Genomic DNA, 24,912 nt, shown 5'->3' with positions numbered 1-24,912 from the left:
TGGCACCCAGACAAAATATGTTTCCACATGTGCACACAGTCCTAGTGTCAGTATTGTAACTTTTAGCCTCCAACTTAACCTTCCTGGAACACGCCGATGTTTCGTGTCTCCAACAAGAGCCCTCCCCTCTCATACAGCCAAGCGATAATGATCAGTTGAACCTCAAGGCCAAACAAAAAGGGGAAACAAGCCCATAACCAAATACTGAAATAATATGACACGTCAATTATGGCTCAAGAAGCTTTGCTTTTGAGTACTATCCCCAGTTTTCTGTTTCCTATCCAGCACAAGAGGGAAAGTCACGGGTTCATGAAATTTAGGGTCAAAGTTAATTATCATTACTTTCCCCCAAAGGGAGCACTACAAGTGAGGAGTCAAAAATACTCTTACACAGACCAACTGGCAGCAGGGGAGGTCGAAATGTATGCGGCACGTTCTGATGCATCCTACAAATCATCATCGTCTTCCTTGGCATCTCTGCCATTGTGCAAGAAGGCCTCCTTTTCTGGCAACGCCTGTGAATCGCGATTGCACTTGTCCATCTCTGTGTTTGAAGACAAGCGGGCCTCAGCGGCCTCAGCGCTGTGATGATAGCCGTAGCCAAAGTAGATCATGAAACCTGAAAAGGCAGGGATCGATACAATTTCTGCAACTATCAAGTCTTCCTTGAAAGACAATTAGGATGTTAGAAATGGAGACCACCTACCTATAGCCATCCAGATAGAAAACCGTATCCAGGTGCCTCTGTCCAGCTGCATCATCAGGTAAACATTGACAAACATGCTGATCACTGGAAGGAAGGGTAGAAGTGGAACCTAAAGAGTGCAGTAAGGAAACATGGCAGCTTGTGTTAAGACACAGCAAAGTGTAAGGATCACAGGTAGTGTTGAAAAAACTACTTAAACTACAGTTTTTTTAACCCCAAGTATTCTACAGACTGAGTTTCTGAAATCAAACCTTGAAGGACAGCTTTGTCTTGCTCTCCGGCTGTCTCCAGACGATGAAGGTGAGCAGGAGACACACCATGAAGATGACACTGAGGGCTACGAGGTTCCACACCGCAGCGCCTCCATGCACTGCCAGTATACTGAACACCAGGATCAACGTTCCTACACAAGAACATATGTTCTTAAATCATTTCATGCGTGACTCTGCACAAGTTCCAGTTAATTCACCATCAAGGATTTAGTGAATATTTTTCCAAATGAATCTATAATCACATACCCATGACAGAGACACAGATGTTGACAGCGAAGCCTGACAGTGTGGTCGGCTCGGGGTTATCCGGGAACAGGAGGGTCTTGAAACTGAATCTCTCCTCCACACCAGGCAGGATGCCCATACTGGGGACACTGATGCCATCACTCAGCTCCACCTCATCCTGAGTACCGGCCATCTCATACGTCAGACCGGGCTGCAGGGGCTGGTACCTGACACACGCACACGCACACACACACACACACAGGTGTTTTAAAAATAGTTGCTAGTCCCAGTGGTAATGCAGTGATAAGGAGCAGATGTTGAGCCTGTTTTATAAGTAATGACAACTATAATGTTACATCAGCTGCAGACACATTTTTAGCAACAGCAGTTAAAGTCATATTTTGTTTGGTAGTATAAAACTGCTTTCAACAAGAATGGAGGGCTGAGTTTCACTGGTTGCTAAACAGAGGTATAAACATAAACATATGTGGCAGCCAGAAGGTGGTGATGGAAGTGTTAAGTGTTTGAGCTTCAAGCTGGACCAACTCCAACATGGAAATTATGCTGTTCCTCCGGACCACTGTCCTTGGATAAACTCTACATACTTATGTCCCCCCACTGACCTGAGCACCAGGACACAGGCAGCCACTAATGTGTAGGCCAGCAGCGTCCCTATTGACATCAGGTCCACCAGGTCCTTCAGGTCAAACAGAAAGGCCATGATGGCTTCGATGAGCAGGAAAATGAGAGAGAGAGAGAGAGAGAGATAGAGAGAGAGAGAACGAGAGAGGAACAAATTAGAAAAGTTGTCTGATCCTAATGGCTTTTGCTACTATAAAAAAATAATAACTAGAGAGCACTGTAATGTGTTCTCAAGATTTCCCATAAACATGTCTGAGATTTAAATGTCTAGTTCTAGCTAACTATGGTAACAAGGCAAACAATACATCTGTGAAACATCAGCATGGTAGCATTGTCCCTGTGAGCATGTTAACATGCTGCGTTTCATCGCTTAGCTCAAAGCACTGCAATGTGTAGTTCAGCCTCGCAGAGTTGCCGGCATGGCTGGAGACCTTTTGTGTAACATTACAGCGCAAAGGTCAGCAAACGCAGCACACGGTAAGCACATTGAAAACTATTTGGTAACTTCCTTTGCCTTCAACATAACCCTTTCCATCCTTCCCTGATGTGCCCATAAATATAAATAGCATCCATTAATGACGGCTGACAGAGAGGTCAAAGCGGATCATGCATGTTGTACTCCTTTTTGCTTGCTCTTGATTTTCTTCAATTCTACTTTCACATCATCTTATACCTTTCTCCCTTTACGCCCTCTCTCTCCGTCCCAACTCCCAAATACTCTGTTTTCCTTATTAGTCCCCATTTAACAAACCCTATCCATCTTACCAGACATAACCCCGGCAGCCACAGTGGATGTTATGGGGGATTTCCTCTCGCTGACATGGGACAGAAAGGAGAAGAGCAGGCCATCCCGAGCCATGGCAAAGATGATACGGGGTAGGGGGAACATGGAGCCCAACAGACTGGGGAGGCGTGGGGAGGAAAACATCAGATTGAGAAAGTTGTAGGGGCATGGTAGAGGAACAAGGGGAAATTAAGCATGAAAGACGTCAGTAGGGAGGAAATGGGAGGAATTAGCTCAAGGCTAAATACGTTCGATGCATAGTAGTTGCAGATTTTGGGTGGGCAAGTGTAGCGGGATACCAGACTGGCCGCACTGTTGAGCAGCAGGAGTGTGCAGTTAGACCAAAGATTTCTCTCCCTGAAATAGCAAATATGGTGCTCCACATGCTTTTATTCTGTTATACATATTTGGTTTCTTCAGCAAGCAGTTTAGTTTGGAGTTTATGTTCCTTCTTACGCCACCAAGATGCAGGTAGAAAATTAAGTCTCCTTCCATTAAGTTCATTTTTAAAAACAAGTCCAGCCCCTGACCCGTGGTAGAAGAATGCCTCAGCCAACTACATAAGATACCTGGCCATGACTGTTAGTGAAGCCCTCTTCATGCTGGAATGCTGATTTCTGGCAAGTTTCTTCATGCAGTTAAAAAAGAATCTGCAAACGGCAGACCAGAGCGTTTCCTACCCGACGCAGCTTAGCCCAGCAGCCTGAGAAGGAGCCTCGATCAAAATTGATGCTCTTTAAAAACATGCGTGTTAGTGTCTCACCTGCCCCTATGCCAGATGTGAGGGTTGCAGTTAGCGGGGTTTTGGTGCGGGGGCTGATCTCGGCAATGAACTTGAAAAGCAGCCCATCGTCGGCCATAGCCCAGATCACACAGGGTATAGGGAACATAGCACCCAGCAGGCTACCATGGGGGAAGACCAGGATATATAATATCCACACTTACATCCACGAAAATGCCGTAAAACGTACAAGAACAGAGACGCCAGCTCACAGGTACAAGCAACATCATACAGTACATTTCCATAACAGAATATACTCTATATTGTGCAAAAACATGTACTGTAAGAATAATTGTGGCATGCAGGAACATGTTTTATATCTGTTCATGACCTTAAATATACTATGCACACAATTTTAAGTTAAAAATGTATAGAATCGATAATTATCTGAAACAATTATATCATAGCAACAGGTATTCAAAATAAAAGCATGTATCTAGAATAACACCACTGAAAGAAAATGTAGCATGTGGTGGCCTTTGATTACACGAGTTACATAATAACATACATACACGGATGGTACCATATATTCTTAGCAGTGGTCTTATTTTTAGTCAAGGGATCAAATGCCTTCTAAAGTTAAATATACATTCACATAGTCTCACACACAGGAGTGTGTGCGTGTGTGTGAGAGAGAGAACTAGAGTACATGAGCATGCATTTTAAGCTAACAGACCAATGCAGACGTGTGTGTGTGTGTGTGTGTAACTGCTTACCTAGTAGACAGAGCACAAAGAGAGCCTATAGCTACAGCATATTTGGCACCTCCCCAGCCCACATATTTAAAAGCTACAGGCAGAGGGCTGTTGTTGTCCAGCAGGTAGTATGGCATCATGAGCGTGAGGGCAGCAGAAACTCCAAAGTACGCTACAAAGCAGATGAGCAGCGAGGATACGATGCCAATAGGAATGGCTCTCTGGGGGTTCTTCACCTCTTCACCTGGGGCGTAGACGAGGCACAGACACAGTTAAACAGGGAAAAAAGCACATGTTCAATTATTCATTACTTCACCAGACGCAAACTTTTGTGTTACATTTTTAAAAGGATAAAAGTCCTGTCTGTTTGAATTTCAAGACACAAATCTGCCTTTTCAACAGTGCCACAAATATGTGCTATCAAACAGAAACAATAGTCGTATTGGCAGAACTCTCAGCAATTTGGAAAACTGGGCAAACAAATGTATTTATGTTTGCACAGTTTTGCAACAAACTGAACAAGTAGCTTATTTTCCCAGTGTACACACAAGATGGCAACACACAACTATTCAGCTGCAGGTGGTTATGCAACAGAGCTCTTCAGGCGAAACACTTGCGTCTTGTTCTGCAGTGAAATCACATCGCGATGATGGAGTCTGTATAACACTGTCTGGTTCCTTTCCGAAACCACCATTCATGACAGCTACTGATTGCCTCAGATTTGTTGAAGGTTAGGAGTCATATGCATAACGGGTAACATTTGTGTGTGCGTGTGGAGGGTAAAGGGGTGGGGTGCTTCATGCCAACTTACCTCTTGGTAGCCAGAATACACATACACACACACACACACACACACACACACACACACACACACACACACACACACACACACACACACACACACACACACACACACACACTCTCGCTAGCCAATTAGAATTCAGGAACAAGAGGGGTGGGAATAGCTGGCGGTCCAGAGAGCAGGCAAACTTTTCCTTTTCTGTAGAAGCCAAAGGCCTTGAACCGATTCAACAGAACTACATGCATGAAGACACACCGATTCACAGGTCTAGATGCTTCCAAACCTGATATCATAATTTAACCTTAACCTGCGTCATAGTGCTTTGCATCCCATCAAGAGCCAAATTGGGTCAAACTCACTGTCTGACCTGCCCCTCTTATGTAACATGTTTAAACAAGCTTCGGATGGAAACAGACTCCAGATTCAGTTACAACACACAAAAACTGACACATGCCCATGAGGCAATAGAAGGTATAAAGAGACGTGGAGCAAAAGGAAAACAGGGCTAATAAAGTTTTCTGGCACTGACCTGTGGTGGCGATGCAGTCAAATCCGACAAAGGCATAGAAGCAGGTAGCAGCTCCCGATAGGACGCCTGTGAAACCAAACGGCATGAAGCCGCCTACTCCTATACTCTCTTTGGTTGGCAGGATGTCTGTCAGACTGAACAGGGAAGAAAAGAACAGTTATCAGCTAAATAACCTGTATTTGATGATTTTATTAAAAAAAAATAAGATTAGTTCATACAAAATAAAAACTATTAAAAAAACGGAGGTTTTTGGATTATCCAGAGTAACTGAGACTCATCCTGCTGGAAAATGTAGTATCAAATGTATCCACATTCTTACTTGAGGCTTGAGTTACTGGTATAATTAGCATGTAGGATCTCCTCAGGGTCCAGCTGCCAGTTCTTCAGAGTGCCTTTGACCAGGCCAGAGACCACTATGAACAGCAACACCAGGACGTTGACACACGTAAAAACCTTGTTCACCATAGCTGACTCTTTGACCCCAAATGCCAGCAGACCTTAGAAATGGAGAAGACATGGACAGAAAAAATGAAAATGAAAATTGGCTTGGTGGAGGAGGAGACTAGGCTAGAGGGGCAATACATTAAACTGGTTACACATGTTTTGTGTCAACCTATTTATCTGTAGTGAATATCTGCCACTGCAGCGATGTCTGACTATACAAGTTTCATGGTAAGACAGCAAGAGGGACAGAAAGAAAGAGGTTTTCCTACCTGTGAGGGTGAATATGATGAGAACAGCGAACATGTCGGGATACTTTGCCAATATACCCGGTGCATTCATGGACATGTACTCCCTGCAGAACTGCTCTATGCGCTTCCCTACCAACTCGTCAAAGGTGGCGCTCCATGCTCGGGCCACACTGGAGGTACCTGAGATGAATAAAGACCAGTTGAGGTATAATTTGTGGTATTGTGCTTTTGGTTGTCTTGTTGTACCATCTCATTCTGTTTCTCTATCTGCATGGGAGCACAGACAACAAAAAGGAGGCGGCGTAGTATCAAAGGAGGATTCACGTGTTGTTTACCAATGATGTATGAGAGGATGAGGTTCCATCCAGTGATGAAGGCCCAGAGTTCCCCCACAGTCACATAGGAGTAGAGATAAGCTGAGCCTGTCTTGGGAACACGGGCTCCAAACTCGGCATAGCACAGACCTGCCAGCACTGAGGCTGAGGCCGCTATCAGGAAGGACAGCACAATGGCAGGACCTATGGGAGGACATTGGATATCATATGATTAGAGGCGTCAAGATTTTTATCACAAGACATCTTTTAATCGCTTGCTGGGATGCCAACTAACCTGAATTCTCTCGTGCAACAGCGCCGGCCAGCACATAGACGCCAGCACCCAGCGTGCTACCCACGCCCAGGGCCACAAGGTCAAAAGTGTTGAGACATCGAGACAGACGGCAGTCTTCTGCGTTGCAGTCCACCACCTTCACCCTCAGCAACTGCTTCCCGAAACCCAGAAGCTTCTTCAGCGCCATGGATCACAGTCTGACCTCAGGGAGGGGGAGAAGGTTGACCGGGCTTCACAGGTCACAGAGAGGAGGGGCTGACAGGTCACACACAACCTAACGGGAGAGAAAAGATGAGGTAAAGTGAGTTAAAGTTCCTCACACTTATAGTTGACTCAAGTGCTTTAAAATAAACAGAAAACTTAGTATTTTCAGTCTTTCAATAAACACATGGTCTGACAGTGGTGAAGTGTTAAACACTGTTTTTTTTTTAACAAACTTGACAAACTTGTAAGTAGGACACTGTTTCCTGGGGTGTTACATAACGCAACCCAAATCCACAATGTGAGACTGCTCGCCAAAAAAACAGAAAGCCTATAGGGATAATCCATCTTTTTGCTGGATACGTTGCTGACATGTGTTACATAACACAACTCACGGGAGAGGAGGCAAAGCCCTCGAACAGACTGTTCAAGACAAAGACAATCAGTGCTCATCATGACACAGAAAAATATTTATTGAAACATGCCGTGGAGACTCGTTACATTGCATTATTCCTACACATAGCAGGAGAAGCTAAACCTACCATGACTGTTACTGTTTACCTCTGCAACTCTACAAACAAGGACAATTGACCACTGAGCAGGCGTTTGAAACTACATCTATCCTCTGGAGGCAAAACGCAGCTGTAAGTTCTCTCTCCTAAGTGGTTGCTGAGAAGATACTGCGGGTCAGTGGTCTGTCCAACATGTCATGCACATTCCCCAGGGCTGAGCTCACAAACTGAGAGGTAATACTTGATATTGGCCCAGAGAGGGCAGCCAGAGGAATGGAAAGAGGAAAGACAGAGGGGGTATAAACAATGTCTTGCAGCTATGTTAGGTTGGGGCGGTATGGCAGAAGTCCAGTGGCATGTCCCATAGAAGAGAGACCAGACATGCAACAGCATAACACTGTGGCCCATTTCGAAATAATCGCACCTCTCCACATGAGGACGTTCACCCAGAAAGGTCATGTGGACAGTACAACAGTCGTGTCACACCGCATGGAAACTTCCACACAAGGGTAAGCTAAGGTGACAAACTTGTGGCTTTTTTTTTCTTTCCAGAAAATATTGAGGTTCAGATACCGGACTATTTGACCGCATTGTGAATTTTGTTTTTACAAAATCCTCAATGGATATACTTGTATATAAAGCTTAAATGTGCAGTGGGGCATGTGTACTGTATTACGTTTTCTCAGAAACCCATCAAACCCAGCTAAAACGCATCACCCACCCCCACAACTATTGCTTTTCAGTGTGTACATTGAGAAATACAGAAATATTTAGCTGTGTCAACACTGAAAACCAAAGCATTGCCACACATTTTCCCCCATATTCAAGCTGAAATGATAAAACTAATTTAAATTCAGCCTTTTCCAGCCGCAGCTTCTATTTTGTGTTGCAGAGGTACCTATTGTCTGCACCGTGTCCTTGTTATTAAAATATGCTGCTTGTTGGCAGTGATGCTCGCTGGAAGTTCTTCAGAAATAGGATGGAAATAATTACACCAGTGCAGGCGCTCTTATTGTACACCATTGTGCTACTGCATTGCTTTGTTTGATTTTTAAATTGCTAGTTCATACTTCTTAAGTGTGAATATTGTGGGGTTTTCTTAAAAAACAGTAAATGTATGGAGAAAATAATCAACATACTAATTGACAATCATATACATCTCATACAAGCTAATAAATCAAGCTGTTTTTTTTTTGTTTTGTTACATACAGTTTATGATTTATTGTACTGACACTACAGCCCAACACAATGACAACTAAAAAGGGACCATAATGATGTTTGTGTTGCATTTTCTCACTTTACAAATAGTACTCTTTTCAGCCATAGCCACTATGACTGCTCTACCACTGAGCCAGTCGCCCCATGATAAAATGCATACAGCAAATTAAGAGTACATTGAAAGAAATGTCTGTTTAATTCTTCTGTTAACCAAAAAAGAATTTAAGGGATACCGCTGTTGCACAAATAATCCATGAAATGACTGGACCCAACCAGCAGCGGTGAGACTGCTGTGCACATGCTTATGCTTATGTGCACGGCAGTGAGACTGCTGTGCACATGCTTATAGGTAGCTGATTTGTGCTACAGCTTTGTTTTTGAAAAACCCGGGAAGGTTGTAAACAAAAGCTTAATGAAAATGCTATTAAAATATCCAGGGGTGATCATGACGTGCATATCGGAAACAAACACACACATGCATGCACATAGCAGAAGAAAATAGCCGATATTAACCACATGACCCCTGACTTGGGTTTGAAATTCATCAGACCAAATAATGACACCTCAAACAGAAGGAAATCTGTCTCTTCCGAACAACCCTGTGTGTTTGAAACAGGAGGCACATTGAAGTACACAGACAGTGTCAATGCTGCCGAGCAATGTCAAAATGCCAATAATAAACTATTCCAGAAAGGCGAAGTGAGAAAATATATGAAGTACTTACTTCAAACCACCTACAGATAAGCTTCACCTGTCGATCGGAGAGGAAAGTTTGAAAACAACGGTGACAGAGGGAATAAACGGCACATTTATTAACTATTCTTAAAGCTGCTGTGAAGACTGCAGAGCACTTGACGGCAGCCGCTCTGAAATAGAACCTGGAGGAATCACATGGCTTTGCTATTCAAAGCAGCACACGCATGCATGTACACACAAGCATTATCAAAATGTAGCAGTAGGTGGCTGACCATAAAAAACATTATACATGTATTTTTAATAACTCTGGATGCCTGTAAGATCTTATATAATTACGGAGTTAGAGCTGCATAGATGGAAACAGTCATGGTAACACAGTTTATATACAAAAGCAGCAGCTATTTTTGTAACCGAAATGCAATGTAATGGAAGTAGCTGCATCCAGACAAGCCTTTGCATTAGTGTCACTCATGCATCTCGGTACATACATTCATACCTGCATGCTTGATTTAAAATTAATTGAAATAAAATGATCGCGCACCTTATTCCTGAGGTATTACTGTGTAAAGATAAAATGGCCTGGCAAACTTCAGGCTTCAGACAGCATGATCCCTTAACTCGGTGCACACACACATACCCACATACACCCGGCCCACTGTCAGTTTAAAAGTGTTTTGGCAGAGAGAGTACAGCAGAAGGCAAAGGCAGTGCCCGGCAGTGGGAGGGAGTGGATGAACAGGAAAGGGGGTGTGATCCTTTAGAACCTATGAAAGCAAACCATAAATATGACACCACTTGACATTTAGGAAAGCTAGGAGAACTCTTTAATACTGCCTACAATAAATAGCATTAATATCGTCCCCCTGTAATTTAATGTGTCATTAAATTGTTCAGTAAAATGTTGGAGGAATAAAAAAGTATAATGCATATTCGTATATGTATGCAGAACAGCATGCAACAGCAGAGAGTTGACTGCTGCTTGTTGACATGTCCCATATGTTCCCATCTCATGCATCCTGGCGTAGTCTTATTAACAGGTTTTATATTTTGCACTGCGATGGCACCTGTGGACAAAGTGATGTGTTGCTGTTTGACTGACCGCATGCCCCAATGGGTCACCCTGAACTTGCGGTGTGTTTGGATTTCAACGTGTGCCAATCAGTCAGTCTGTCAGGAACAGTCAGAGGCCACCAAGTATTGACCATGAATAATAAGTGATTTATCGTCACAACTACAAACTTGTGACAAGTAGGGTTGGGTACCGAGAACCGGTGCCATGCTGGCACCGGTTCCAACACGTCCGGTACCTACCGGACCGAAAAGCAACGCAGATTTCGGTGCTTCCTTCCGGTGCCTGAGCCGATTTAAATACTTTTTTTTACACTACTCTGTAAAGTTGCACGGTATATAGATACTAAAAAGGTAGCGCGGTGCCAGCACGCTAAAAACGATTATTAAAATAGCGCGGATCAGAGCAGAGTTGCTGCTCTGCTCTCTATCTGCCTGCATGCAGAGCGGGGCTCGAGGGGGCGGGGCTTCCAGCGCTCACACACACAGCGCGCGCACACAGAGATCGCTGGAGACACGAGCACGAGCTTTTGAACGCCCGTCCTCGGCTTGATGGAACAAATCTCTCCCAGTTGATATTAATGATGATGTGTAGTCCAGTAAAGCAGCAGTTTTAGGATCCAACAGTGTCTGAGTTCTGTTGTACACGGTCCCATCAGGCCACCTGATGCTTGTGTCTGTTCTTTTTTTAAATATATATTTTTATAGTTTGAAGTTAAAAGGTTTGAAGCTGTAGTTTGAAGCGTGTTTTGTATGCACTTATTTATTTATATCTATAGTATACTTTAAACAGTTAATAATATTGTTCAATTTGAAGAAAAAAAATTGTCTTGGCAATAAAAAAGCATCGGTTCAGGCACCGTTTAGGCACCGGTATTGTTTTAAAAGTATCGCTTTAGCACCGGTATCAGAAAAAACCCAAACGATACACATCCCTAGAGATAAGGGACAAAGTGTCCTCCACGTGTCTGAACACACAACATTGCAACTCTCATCCTATTCCCGACACAGACCAGAGAAGTAATCACATATTTCAGGAAACAAAAGATTGACCCATAACCTCCATTTAGTTCTACTGCAAAGATAGTTGAAGCTATAACACCCAGAAACTCTACTTTCTGAGCAAACAACATGGAGACCTACACATCATATGGAAGATAGTGAAATGTACTGATACCTCTGTTTAACACTGGAGTCACTTTGCTGATTATTTGCTGACAATTTCAGGGGACTAAATGTCTGCAATTGGTGAAGATCCAAGACATCCGGAACATTCAGGAAAATGTGTTTCAGTAAAATAGCATCACAAACAGAAATATAAGTGTGTATTTTTACATACCATATTTGTGTACATTTGTATTCAGATATTGTGTCTTGCGATAGTTCATAAGAACACAGCAAATCAGTTGCAAGTTTGCCAATTAAAAAGGTGGAACTGCCCATTGAATACAAAGTTAATTTCCAGAACCTCAATCTGTTTTTATTCCAGCAGCTAATCACTTCCGCAAGCATGACTACACATTGTGTGTGAGTGTGTATTACTATTATCCAACATCATAAACCCCTGATCCATGTTTTGTACACACTGCAATCTATTTACTGCAGCTCCAGTTGCTTACATTTTGCACAAAACTTTGGCAAGTCAAAGTCAAAAACCCATCAACTGCAACTCGTTTCCTCTCGACTGTGAGTGTAAACAAAAAGCCATACACTTTTCAGAGAAAAAACACGTTATGCTGGTATTACTGATTACAAAGGAAACCAAACGTGTATCCTGGAGATGCAGCAAAGTGGAAATATGAAGCCCCAGCAGCTCCAGCATCTCCGAGAAACTGGAAAGCTTCCACACACACACTCCTCAGTGCATTTGAATAGGCTTCATACAGCCCTGCAGTCAGCAACTTGGTCGCTCGTGACCCCCTTTCAGACCAGCTAAACTTAGACCACCTGGAACTGGTCCTGCATCAAGATCCAAAAGGTCAACTCTTGTTAGCAAGTAATTCTTAAAATATAGTCATATGTTGGATAGAAATATACAATTATTCATCTCTTTTTTTGGCCACACTTTCCTTCGATGCTACTTTTGCCCAAACACTGTTAATGGACTGTCACTGTTGATGTTTCTAGCTGCTTTTTCAAATGCCAAATGGTGAGAAAGGTTGATCAGACTTCCGTCAAACTGGAACACTGTATGTTCATAACACTATGGCCATTTACACTGCTCTTGTTGGTCGTATGCTTTCCTGAACTACAGTACAGATTTGACCTTTCCACTTTCATTTTTCCAGAGGATCAAATTAACAAACTGTACTGACTCCGGTTCGACAGGTTAAGACAGTACATCAATAGTTTAACACTGAAGGAAAGTTTTCACGTTTCAACTTAAATGGATGGATGCATGGATTTGAACCACAGCCTAATCACTGTATGGTACATTTACTTCATTATGAGTGTACACATTTTCCACCACTAATTTGCAGCTTGTTCTGCATGTCAGTAGAGTTTTTACTCCGTGTGGCCACTTGCTGCTTTCACTCCAGAAAGGGGGTGGAGGTAACTAAACATCTCACTCCTGGTTTCAGACCAGTTTTGAGCCTAGGACGGTTGCGTCCCTATTCCAAATGCCAGTCTCCACCTTCCTCGCATGTATCACCACAAGCCCCCACTGACACCGCAGCCTCTCACGCAGTCAAAGCCAGCCTGCGCCTTTGCACACCTCCGGGACCCCCCCTCTCATATTACACGACCACGATTACAGACAACTCGTTTTTAGGATCCTCTGAATCTACAATCACCCACACAACCCAAATAGCACTTGTTTAGCAACGAGGTTTGCACGAAGAGGACATTGTGCAAACTCCGTTGTGGTATCTCTTCGGCTTGTGAAGACCCACTCCCAGTCCCAGGCATGCTGCAGGAACCAGTAGCACGTATGAAGCAGTTAAAATGGGGTCCTGCGAGAGAGTAGCATGTGGTTCACAGCATGGGTGCGTCCGTGTTTTGCTTCACTTTACGCACGGGAATACGAGTTCCCTCTCTGCGCCCGAGATACTGTGCATCACCTGAAACCCCTCCAGCGTGGGCCACAGATGCGAGAAAAGTTAATAACCACACACCGCGTGAGCATTTGAACGCGGCCACGCAGCACAGCGTTGTACGAGTCGTTATTTACCTTGTGGATCATGTGGAGCGCATGAAGCAGCTGATGCGAGATAGGGAGTTCCTCGATGTCTGAAAACTGGAAATAAGCCTGTGTTAACACACTGAGGCCGGCAAAAAATATATAAACGTCCGTCTTTACAGGTGGTAGGAAGGAATTTAGTTCAGGTTTCGGGTTGCTGTGGAGAGCGCGTTCAGATGGAGGAGGGGATAAGCGATAAGGGGCAAACAAGCAGCCCCGCCCCCCATTACCATTACAAGTTGAGCAACAGCCATGAGCCGTACACTGCATTAGAGACCAACTGTCACAAGTAGCAACTTCTAAAATTAGCATGATTATGCGTTTTGATCATGAGACATGGCAATCAAAGTGTGGGGAAACTTTCACAAAGTCACAGCTGCCCCCCTGAAGGATTCCTCCTTGTTAAAACTAAACTATTGAAAAAAACACAGATAGTTAATCTCTTTCAGTCTATAGACAAGTCCTTAAACAAGTATTCCTAAATTGAGGGACATTGGAAATTATTTTTGTATTGTTCCTATTCATGGTCAGAATGTGTACTAAAATGCAACAACGCCATCCAATAAGGCCACACTTTGCACTGAATTGAAATAAGACAGATCATTCAAATGAATATTTTATTCACAGGCAAATAAAATACTAACACAAAATTGTTTTACAAAATTTAATACAAAGCATTCAGCTGTGGTCGGGGTCATCGGGGTAGTCCATAGGTGACACAGGTGGGAACGTGGCGGTCAAAGAACAAAACCATATCAACGGTTCTCATTCTTTGCCAGGGTGCATAGCTACCTTTTGGCCAACTAGAAAGTTCTTTTGGCAAATACATGTAGAGTATGTGAGAGAATGATGGTGGTTAAGCGTTTTTTATAGATAGCCAGGTTGACTATGGTGTCAATTTAGGGATCAGACATTTCCCAAACATGTGCCAGATTCCCAAATCTACAATTGTTTATTCTGAATAAATTATGCATTTAAAATATTGCCAGCATGAACAACTGAAAGGTCTTTTGAGCTGACAATACAATGCCTTATTTTAGCCTCAGTCTTGTGTTGATCATATGAGCACACCTTTCTATACATTATTCACAATATTTACACCACGGTCTTTTACCTTCTCTTTGCAGGCAAGGTAGCAACTGTCACGTTTTATTTCAAATCCATTCGCACAGTTTTCTCTCCCTCTCCAGGAATCCAACTTTAGTGTTCCCATGGCTTCAATGTCCTGAACACGACAAAAGATGTATGAAAAGTTGCTATTGCCATATCCTCCTCTACGACTTGGCTTCCAAAAGAGGCTTGATGTCTTTAATGCCATGCTCTGCTGCCACTGCGATGATGTGGTCCAGGGCGTTCATGTGGCCCAACATCTTCACAACTTCTTTGACTTGGTCCCTGTTGGCAGAAAAGGGTCATAAAAGAAGCAGTATGGACAAAACCCATAACAAGGTATTGATCAAAGGGCTCATCTAAGAACATTAGTGATTTAACAAAACTACCCTGGCAGTGCAATCCATTGCATCCTTCTTAAAGCACCTTCCATATTATTCCAACAGATGGAGCTATAACTGAATTAAAGTTTCCCAACCAAACTGTACAGTATGTGCAGAGCTTCTTACTTGGTAGTGCGCCGATCTACATCAGACCCGCCCAAACTGCTGCGGTACAATGATTTGGCCAGGTGGGTGAGGTAGCGACAGAATGGCTCCAGCTGAGGCAACGTGTGCTGGCCCTTCAGTCCAGAGAACCACTGCAGTGGCAGACACTCTACCACCTGAAAACAGGTACAAGAGTGGACAAGGAGGCGTTAACCACAAGCTCTGTGTGCGTTGGCGTTATCTCTTCAGTGAGTTAAACTGCCACGGTTGACCAACTCAACCACCCGCTCGTCAAGTTAAGGCTGCTAGCTGTAAAACGGCACAGGAAAGTGGAATGCAGACAATCACATTGATTTGGGTTGAAAGGTGGGCCTTAAAAATAATAATACAAAACACTAGTTTCCACTGCTAAGGCGGCTAAAAAACTAAATATTTGGTCTCTATAGTCACATCATGTGTTATTGAATACGGTCGGATGTATCTGAAATCATTTTGAAACCTAAATTTAGGTGCGTCAATGCAGTACGGATTGTATTTGTATATCTGTGAACATAATGGGAAGAGACTTGTCCACATTCACTTGCTCCACTCTGAAGGTGTGTGGGCTGCTTCAGATAATAAAAAGGCCCTCTTATAATCTCTGCACAGATTTTCAAATGTACTCAAACAATCAAGCCTTTATATGCATTCTCCAGACCAGAGACAAAGTCAAGAGAATATTAAAAAAGAACTAGAATTATTCTTAAAAAAAAAAAAAAAGTGTTATGTTCTAGTACAATGGTCCGCAGCAGACCATAAGCACGTTTTCTCTGTACCTACTTAATAAGGTTGCGCTGTCAAAAGAGTGATATCACTAAACATACTTTATGGTATTTTCATGGTTGTAAATTGTACAACATTTAATAACAAGTCAGTTAATGTAAACAAGCATTCTGACGATATCAGCTATTCTGAGTCTATTTACACATGAAGCTACAAAACAACTAGCGAGTCTCCTACCTTCTGGCACTTTGGGACATTGTCCGCTCCAGTATCCGTGGTCTGCAGTGCAGAGAGGATGTATCTATTCACAGTGCTGTCCAGTGCCAGATCCTTCAAACAAGAACTGGATAAGATTCCTTCCCACTGCAGGATGTTGCCCAGTAGCTAAGACAAAAACACAACAGCATATCAATAAGCAACTACGTTTTCTTTAGCTACTACAGAAGTACAAACAACACTGTTTACTCCACTTTTGCACATACCTTTACACAGGACCAGAATTGCCGCTGGTAGAATAGGTAGGGGCCGCCGTTCTTGTTCTCCAACACACTGAACAAAAGCAAAAACACACTTTTAATCAGTTATCAACTTTCATTAAATAGATTGAAAAAACCCAAACCGGACTTCCTCTATTGTACAACTTACTTTTTGGGGTATAGTGGAAGGAAGACATCTTCATCCAGAGTTCGCCTGGTCCTGAAGACAATAGTTTTCAAAAGCTCCTGATAAGAAAAAAAAAAAAAAAAAAAAAAAGAGGAAATCAAGGATGACAATAATTCTATCACATGAGCTGAAGCAATCTCTTGTTTTGCAGATGAAGTGCATTAAGTTCCTGTAGGTAGTAAGAGAGTGAACGGTACCTGTGTGTATCTGTTGTCCCCATGCAGCACAGTGGGATAACCTTTCATTAGTCTGTGAATGAAGCCCACCAGCCCGGCTGTTTGACTGTTTGACAGCGGGTCCCACACTTGCTCTGCCAACGCTGACAAACACACACACACACACACACAAATCCATAAAGATACATGACAGTTGAACTGCATTGTTATGTCAAGAACATCTTAGTATGCCGAGTGCAACTGTGTGGGTTACTCTACCTGTCAGTTTGGAGAGGATGACCTTCTCCACAATAGCAGGCAGCAAGCTGATATCCCCATCTCCTCTCTGCAACGTGCTGTGCTCCTCGAAGCCGTAGAACAACAGCGACTCAAACCAGAGCATGTACTCGAAATTTGCACACCGAGTCTGGGCAGGGCCAAAAAAAAAAAAGACAAGGGGATTTGAGAGTTTTCTTCTCCCATTTCAAAAAGAAAAATGTTCCACTAAAAGCATACACATGCCGTACCTCAAGAGGGTTCCATGTGATCAGCTGCAGACGGACTAAAGGGTTAAAGAGTTTGGGCAGACAGAGGCCGATGTAAGCATCTCTGTAGCAGTCGGCGTATTCTCTCCTCCACACTTCAAAATGGGATTTGATGCAGTCAAGAGAATGAAAGTCCTCTACCACGTCCTCAAATACTTTCTTGCATTCCCTGATTATACGATCTGGATGGGAAGAAAGCCTTTAGTTAGGCATAAACTACAGAATGTGATGTGCGTTATGTCTATACTGTCATTTCTGCAGCAATTTAATGATGTACCTCTCTCCATGTTGAAGCTGGTGATGTCAGTTGAAGTCTCCTCATCATCCGATGATAAGCCTTCTTTATGCTCAGCCCTCTTTCCAGTCTGCTCTCTAGCTTGTCGCCGGCGAGTTCTGCACCCACAAACAAGCAAAAAGGCAGATCATTAAAACCACGGCCAGAATTTACAATAAACTGCAATCAGTTTAGCACTTGAATGACTCAAAACTATAACTATAAAAACTATAACTTAAGAGTCTCTTGCATGGCAAACGCATGCTTAGCACACCAAGCTACAATGAATGCTAAGCTCAACTGGCACAATAGACCATTGTACCAGCAGCCTAGTAACCTTTCACAGGAGTTTAGCCCACAAAACACTGGAAACTTGTCTTTGAGAATGATTTAGCATCATACCGTCGTGCTTCTCTTTCTGCTATCCTCCTCTGACGACTGTTCTCTTGGTAAGCTGCGCGGTCACGACCAAATGAGTCCAGATTAGGAGCCATGACAGCTTTACCTGCAAGAGACAGGAGTCATGTTAGAACCAGCAATAAATGGCTCAGACAACCCATAACCCCATTCTTAATCTGAGCCCTAAATATCTCACACAGATTTAGAATAATCCAAAAATGCATAAAAAAAATTAGATGAGACAGGCAAACAGATTTTTTTAAATGTATTATAAACAAGTTCAGATATTGACCTAAACCTCCAAATATGTAAAAGGTAACACCAGCAACAAGACATCATATTTGCTACAAATCATTTTGGCATCATTCATTTTCTAGTCACTTACCTGATTGCAACTTCCTACATGGTACAGTGAAAGTGACAGATGACAAGTCACTGACATCATTTTTTTAATCTTTACTTAGTGACTCATTGCTTGAGCTGAGTTTCAACCACCCAGCTGACTGCGACTCGGCCAATAAAGAGTAGCCGAAACAGCTCCTCCAATAAAACAGTTCTCATGTACGAACATGCGCAATCACTCAAATCACACCTCAATTAACCTTAATCACACTCATGAGGGAAACATAAATGTGGGTTGTGGGTAACACGAATGTGAACAGCACACACACACACACACACACACACACACACACACACACACACACACACACACACACACACACACACACACACACACGCACACGCGCGCACACACACACACGCAGAGAACTAACGAGGCCGTTCAAATAAATCATAAAAACCTTCAAGATGGACTGACTTGAAAGGCTTGCAAACTCCGACGATTCATCTTTAATATCATCCTGTCTTCTCTGGACAAGTCGTGAGGCACGTTGCCTTAGTAACTGGTGCATGGCAGCCTCCAGCTCCAGGACAGCAGGCACCTGAAAGATATGATGCCTTCTGTGACCTCTGACCCAAACAAAAAGCAGGGCTCCGAGTCACAGGGAGTTCTTGCTGGGGGGGACAAGAGGAGCGTGATGGACAGTATAATACTGGAACCAAAATACCGCTGGTGTTGAATGAAAACGTAGATCTCTAAAATGTCATATTTCTTTGACGGAAATGTTGAACGTTATGGATTTTAGTTCAGCCAATGTTTTAGGCTGAAAATAATGACAATCCAAGTTGACTGCATAATTAAATGCCTTGTGAAGTTAATGCAATAACACCAAAAAAAAAATTGTAGAGTTGACAGTTTTTACCCAACACTGACAATATACAGCTCCAGTATTGACGTTTACACTGTATTCACTCCATGCTAAGTCATACTGATAATGGTTGGTTAAGTGTCCCATTTCCATCACCTAATAGGGTTAAAACAGACGTTAGTGTGTCTGAGAAAACAGATGTTGGCAGCTGGCAGGCCTGTTCTCGCGTTGTTCCATGCAGTTGCTGCTTTGCTGCTGCAGGAGTAAGCCTGAATTATTCTATTTAGACATGCATTCAGTAAGTCGCTAGCTATAGCTTATGTCATAGACATCATTTCATTGCGTTTTGAAAAATTGTTGAGATCGGAAATTGTGTATATAGCCATGCCACTATACTGGGTTCTCTTACATCTCATCTTACGATAACTTTGTTTACTTTTCGTATGTAATGCCTATAATAATTGAGAGTAGTTGTGAAGCAACTAGGACATACTTGGAGTGCTCCAAGTGACTCGTTTGCAGTCACACTGGCTTGTCAGCTCTGTTACCTAGCATCAACATTAGCATCTTAAAAATTAACTAAAAACTAAATAATTAATGTCTCACAATACTGATTTCTCATTAGATCCTCTCCTATTAAAATCCACATCAAGTGGTCAGAGATCACATGGACACAAATCAGAAAACAGCTAATCAGACAGCAGATAAATTCTCCCTTACCTTTTCACTGAAACACTCAAGCAAGTCTCCAACATACCCTCGCATCTCTTGCAAGAATTTATATTGATCTGCATTGTCATTGGACGAGCCCTCCAGCTGCTGTATGGCGCTCTCGGAGGCAGCCAGGTCTTCTTCGATCTGTTTGTAGCGGCTGGTGTTTGCGTTATTGCCTGCTTGCATTTGGTTGAGCCTAGAGACGCATGACATACAGGGAAAGACAGTAATGATGGCTCAGCAGAGGCCGAGAAAGCAGAAAAATGTTTATAATTGCACCCATCAAATGAACATAGGGATCACGAAACCAGATAACAAGGACAAAGCGCTAGAATAATGCACTTGTTTGTAGTTTTAATAAGTGGGGACAAATGTAAGCCCCTCCAGACAGCCACACTTCTCTGGGCCTCTCTGGCCCTTAGATGTGTGGATAGTTTGGCTAGGTCCACAGCACATAAAGATAGCAGCAGCTGAGCTGAAGACTGATATTAGATGTCGCCGCAGTCTTCCACTGAACCTACCTATCCTGCAGGCGTTTCTTTACCAGATCAATGGATACCGGCGTTAGGTCACTAATAGGCGTCCCGTAGTGAAAAGAGCCATTGTCTGTTCGGCCAGTTAGCTTGGCAGTCTGTGGGACCACAGTGCTGTAGGTGAAAGGCATGCTGTAGGCAGCGCCATAAGGTTGGCTCTCGTAGCTGTTCTGGTAGTAGACTGCGTTGTCCTCTGGCTGGCTGCTTTGGACCTAGTCATTAGAAACAAGACAGACACATAATACTTTTAATATGACAAACAAAAAAGGCATTCACTGCACAATTATATAAAAACATCAGAATTCCACAACTGTTCTGAGGGTTAGAACATCTTACCTGGGGTATGCTGATTCCTTTCCTAATCTGCTCCTGCTCCCACCGGCTCACCTCCTCATCCTGACCTGTATCCAGTGCCTCGTCGTCACTGCCCTCAATACCTGTACATGTGAAGGGAATGTTCATGTCTCAGAGACAACAGATTGAAAACAGTTGTATATAAATCATTGAACGGTCACTGCACCATTTTATTAGGATACCTATCTCCTCAGCAATCTTTTGTCTCTGGGTTTTGTTCTTGACTCCGCTGAAGCGGATCCTCTTCTCTTCCTCGTCTTCACTGCCATCTTGGTCTTCTTCCCGTACCATGCGTGTCTTTGGAGTCTCTGTCTCTACAAGAGGAGCTTCACCCCCTAGCTCTCGAGCCAGTTGCCTGCGCTTTCTGGCAGCATGGATGAATGCCGCATCGGGAATCTCTCCTATCGTGAGAGAGAAACAGGTCTTGGTCTTAGTTCTTGTACGTCCAAATACCAGAAACTACTTCAGGTTTGGAGGTGAAAGCCAATACAGGGGGGGTTTCAAAAGACAATTTGAGGACCAATAATAAAGATAAGGGTTAACAGAATTAATTAAAAATAACAAAATATAAATAAACTCAGTGAACTCTGTTTCAACTATCAGCACTTAAATGTGTGTGTGTGTGTGTGTTACCTGGTCTCAGGCTTGTGAGCGAGGAAAGCGTGTTGAACGATGCTCCAGCGTTGTTGCTCCTGGAAGCTTGACTTTGTGCCTGGCCAGCTTGACTCTTCGCCTCTTCCTCCGGGTCATCAGTACTGTCCACCTCCATTTCTTCCTCCCCCTGTTCACTACCTGCTCTGCTGGTAACTTCTTCTTTGATGGCAACCGCAAACTGATGCTGTGCATCTAGGAAAACCGGATGCAGAAAAAAAAAAATGAGTGGAGGATGATAACAGATCAAACAAATGCCTTCAACTTCAGAAAATAAATCTTAGAAAATAAATTGAAAAACACCATCTTCCCTTTAGATGGCAATCCAATATGGGGTTTGTTTTGATTGGATGCAAACAAGTACAATTCATAACATTTACCAAAAGTGGCATTACCTTAATGCCAATATACAATGCAAATCCCTTTTTCTAAGAGTTGGAGGTACAACAAAATGTGACATTGTATTGCTGGGATATGGCCTGTTGTCACAGTTTAAGTCCATTGTTGGAAAACTGTAATGATATGCCCGAATTGAGCTTTATGATGTCTGCTAACGTTCCCGCTGCAAATGCAGCTGACCTAGGTATGTCAAACGATGTAACGCGTGGGCAGCGGGGTATCCCACCTGATCTGAATTCATGTTTGACTCCAGACTTCTCCAAGTCCTCCTTGTATTCTTTCTTCAGCTGCTTGACAATCTTCTTACTGTGGTTGGATTTCTTCACTCGGAACACTTCGGACCCTTCTGTTTACAAACGGAGCATGAGAGAAAGTGAGCGGTCAGTCAAGTCAAGCGAAGCATGCACATCGTCCAGGTTAAGTTGGAGGCATTAGGTTCGAAAACACAAAAGTAACTGTAACGTTAACGGGTTGTGCAATTATCTTTCGTATCCTAAGCAGAAACGAACGTTAATATTTAAACACGTAAAGACAACGCGATTCCTAAAAGCAAACGTTAACCGGCTAGCTACCGTAGCATTGGTTTGCCAAGCTAGCTTACCTTCATCATCGTCGAAACTCAGCAAACTGGCTTTCGTGGGTCCCACCACCGTGGGTGTAACAACAGCGATGTCCTTCACTTTCTTTTCCTTCTTGACAGCTCTCCCGCCGTAGACGCTGACCTGAACCCCGTTGCTCTGGGAGTTATCCACGCCGCTGGGTGCTGCGGCAGCGCCGACACTTGAGGTCTCCATGAACGGGATTTCCTCCGCGACAGGCCCAAACGACGTCGGTGCCGCGGCGGGCTGCCGACCCTCCTCCTGGTCGTCCTCGTCGGACTCATTGCGTCGTCGAAAGTTAGCGCGTTTCGCCTTTTTAAACATGGTGTTTTCTCTGCTAAATGCAAAAACGCATTGTCTAAACGCAGGAGGCGCCTTTTTAAAAATGTGCTTCGAGCAGAAGGAAACTATCCCCACACTGCAAGTCAGCCATTTTCTGTCAGATGAGTGAGTTTCTTCTTTGTCATCAAAATGTGAAGACGAGCACATGCACCGTGGGTGTAACACTGCCCCCAACTGGTCAGAAGTGGTACAGACGCGCGTCAGAGACGTGCGCAACAATTTGTTGCAAAAAATAACTAAAGAAATTAAAAAAAACGAGCAGGAAGTGATGGAAGATTATGTACGTGAATTGCGGCATTATTTGTTAAGAAAGTTTACATAAAATCTGAGGCTACTGATGAAAATGTGCCAGTTTGTCAATTACTGTTTATACTGGGTTGTACAAAATGTAACAATTGTGCTTTCTGTTTGCTTATGTGTATTATGTTATGTCTTGTTTCATTCATCCATTTAAATCAAACAATGGAGGCAAAAAAAAGTACGCTTTAATGAAATACGGGTTTAACTTTGACATGGTCAAATCAACCCAATATGATAGTGACCACTAATGCAATCTCACTGTAACACATTCATGAGACATTTGTGTTTGTCAGTGAAGCCTCCCATGAAATGTTAGTGGCATTATCAACTGAATGACTAAGGATATCTGTCATAGATATCCATAGAATAGTCACAACCTACGCTTTGAATATGGTGTTAAGTAACACTAAACCTTATAGTTGTTCAGATTTCTGTAGGACAGCGGGGTGCTTGTCTATTTGTTTATGGACATCTTAACTTAACCTTAAATTAATCAAACTAATTTTGCATCCACATTAGGCACATGTATATGTTGTTGGGTGGGCTATCTGTGCCTGTTATAGGTCTGTGGTCATCAGTTTATGTAAGAAGATAGACAGACAGACAAATAAGTGAAATAGAAGAAACTGTTGAAAGACTTTCAACTTATGACCTCCCCACATATTCTTTCTCACAAATACCTTTTCTTCAAAAATATTCTCCTTTCATGTTATCTCACTTTTATTCACCCCTCGTTATCTCTGGGCTATTTCTTTCACTTACCTGACAACAGCTTTTTGAAAAATAGTCCGGAGAAGATGTTTCAAATGCATACCTTTTGAAATGTCCCCTGATTGCTATGCATGGTGGCTGTTATACACATTATGGACAAGGATCGAGTTGAGAGGAGCATATGTCTCTCCTGATAGAAACAGATCATCTGCATTCTGGACTACGACAGCATTCAGTTCCTTTAATAAATGCCAGACATGAGCTACAGTTAGTGAGGGTCATTACAGAGCCATTACTTGACACGGTGTAGTGTGCGCCGTGGTAGTGATAATAACTGCTGAAATTAAAGTGTCACTGCAAATGAAGCTGGAGTGATATGTTGTGATTAATTAACATCAAGATGACCCTTTGCCATTAAACGATAATTGGAGATAAATTTCTTCCCATTAATGGTAGCATTACAGTTTTGAAGTCCCAGAGCGCCCGTTTTGTCTCCATAACACATTCACACATTCATCATCAGAGCAAAAAACACATTCTATTCAATATCCTATTGTGTTATAGTAATAAATGCAGGTATTCTCGAACCAATTTGCTACTAGCAAAGGGGTTCACATTTTCTTGAAGATGTTTTTACTTCAAAAACCTTAAATGCAGTAAAGGCCGGAGTATGCGTGAAACAAACAAGTAGTGATGATGGAAAGTTAAGGAATGCACTGTAAATGCTCATGGAGGCACAACTAATGTGCATATGTGCATCGTCTGAAGGATAATAAGTCCTCTGAATTTCATATTATAGGGCCAGTCTTTTGGAGTACTACATTTGAATACGTTTTATATGAAGAACCTAATCTTCACCTATCCCCATGTCTGTTGTTATATTGTAATTTTTCCAATATGGGAAATGAACAACTCCTGTGAGCTTCCCAGAAGCTGAAATCTTGAGAACTTATTTTGCTTCGGTTCTCTGATACAGTAAATGTCTTTGACTCTGACTATCCATATCCCCATTTCTTAATTCAAACATTCAGAATCCATTATATATTTGTAATGTGACCTAATAATGTTTAAGTAGCTTGATGATCAGAA

At 42.8% G+C, this 24,912-nt stretch overlaps 2 protein-coding genes across 2 annotated transcripts; both read right to left on the bottom strand.

The window, feature by feature from the left end:
• Positions 1–293: 293 nt before the first annotated feature.
• Positions 294–6,924, bottom strand: slc7a1a (solute carrier family 7 member 1a; the record flags this gene model as incomplete). Its single annotated transcript, XM_079238010.1, has 12 exons — positions 294–619; positions 707–815; positions 958–1,109; positions 1,225–1,430; positions 1,827–1,929; positions 3,393–3,532; positions 4,127–4,349; positions 5,437–5,570; positions 5,756–5,933; positions 6,150–6,308; positions 6,464–6,646; positions 6,738–6,924. The coding sequence occupies 12 exons, from the start codon at positions 6,922–6,924 to the stop codon at positions 447–449; spliced, it is 1,947 nt and encodes a 648-aa protein (XP_079094136.1). The 3' UTR covers positions 294–446.
• Positions 6,925–14,246: 7,322 nt separating this feature from the next.
• paxbp1 (PAX3 and PAX7 binding protein 1) lies at positions 14,247–22,794 on the bottom strand (the record flags this gene model as incomplete). The annotated part of the gene is made up of 18 exons (XM_079214114.1): positions 14,247–15,008; positions 15,233–15,387; positions 16,211–16,357; positions 16,456–16,522; positions 16,619–16,695; positions 16,834–16,955; positions 17,071–17,218; positions 17,319–17,518; positions 17,614–17,729; positions 18,013–18,115; positions 18,830–18,953; positions 19,941–20,130; positions 20,456–20,679; positions 20,804–20,904; positions 21,004–21,222; positions 21,455–21,667; positions 22,098–22,217; positions 22,473–22,794. 18 exons carry the CDS (start codon positions 22,792–22,794, stop codon positions 14,888–14,890), a joined length of 2,769 nt encoding a protein of 922 aa, XP_079070240.1. The 3' UTR covers positions 14,247–14,887.
• Positions 22,795–24,912: the final 2,118 nt, after the last annotated feature.

The sequence above is a fragment of the Taurulus bubalis genome (assembly GCF_910589615.1).
Source record: "Taurulus bubalis genome assembly, chromosome: 2".
Lineage (NCBI taxonomy): Eukaryota > Metazoa > Chordata > Actinopteri > Perciformes > Cottidae > Taurulus > Taurulus bubalis.
The sequence above is the reverse complement of the archived record's forward strand: the minus strand, read 5'-3'. Positions and strand labels throughout refer to the sequence as shown.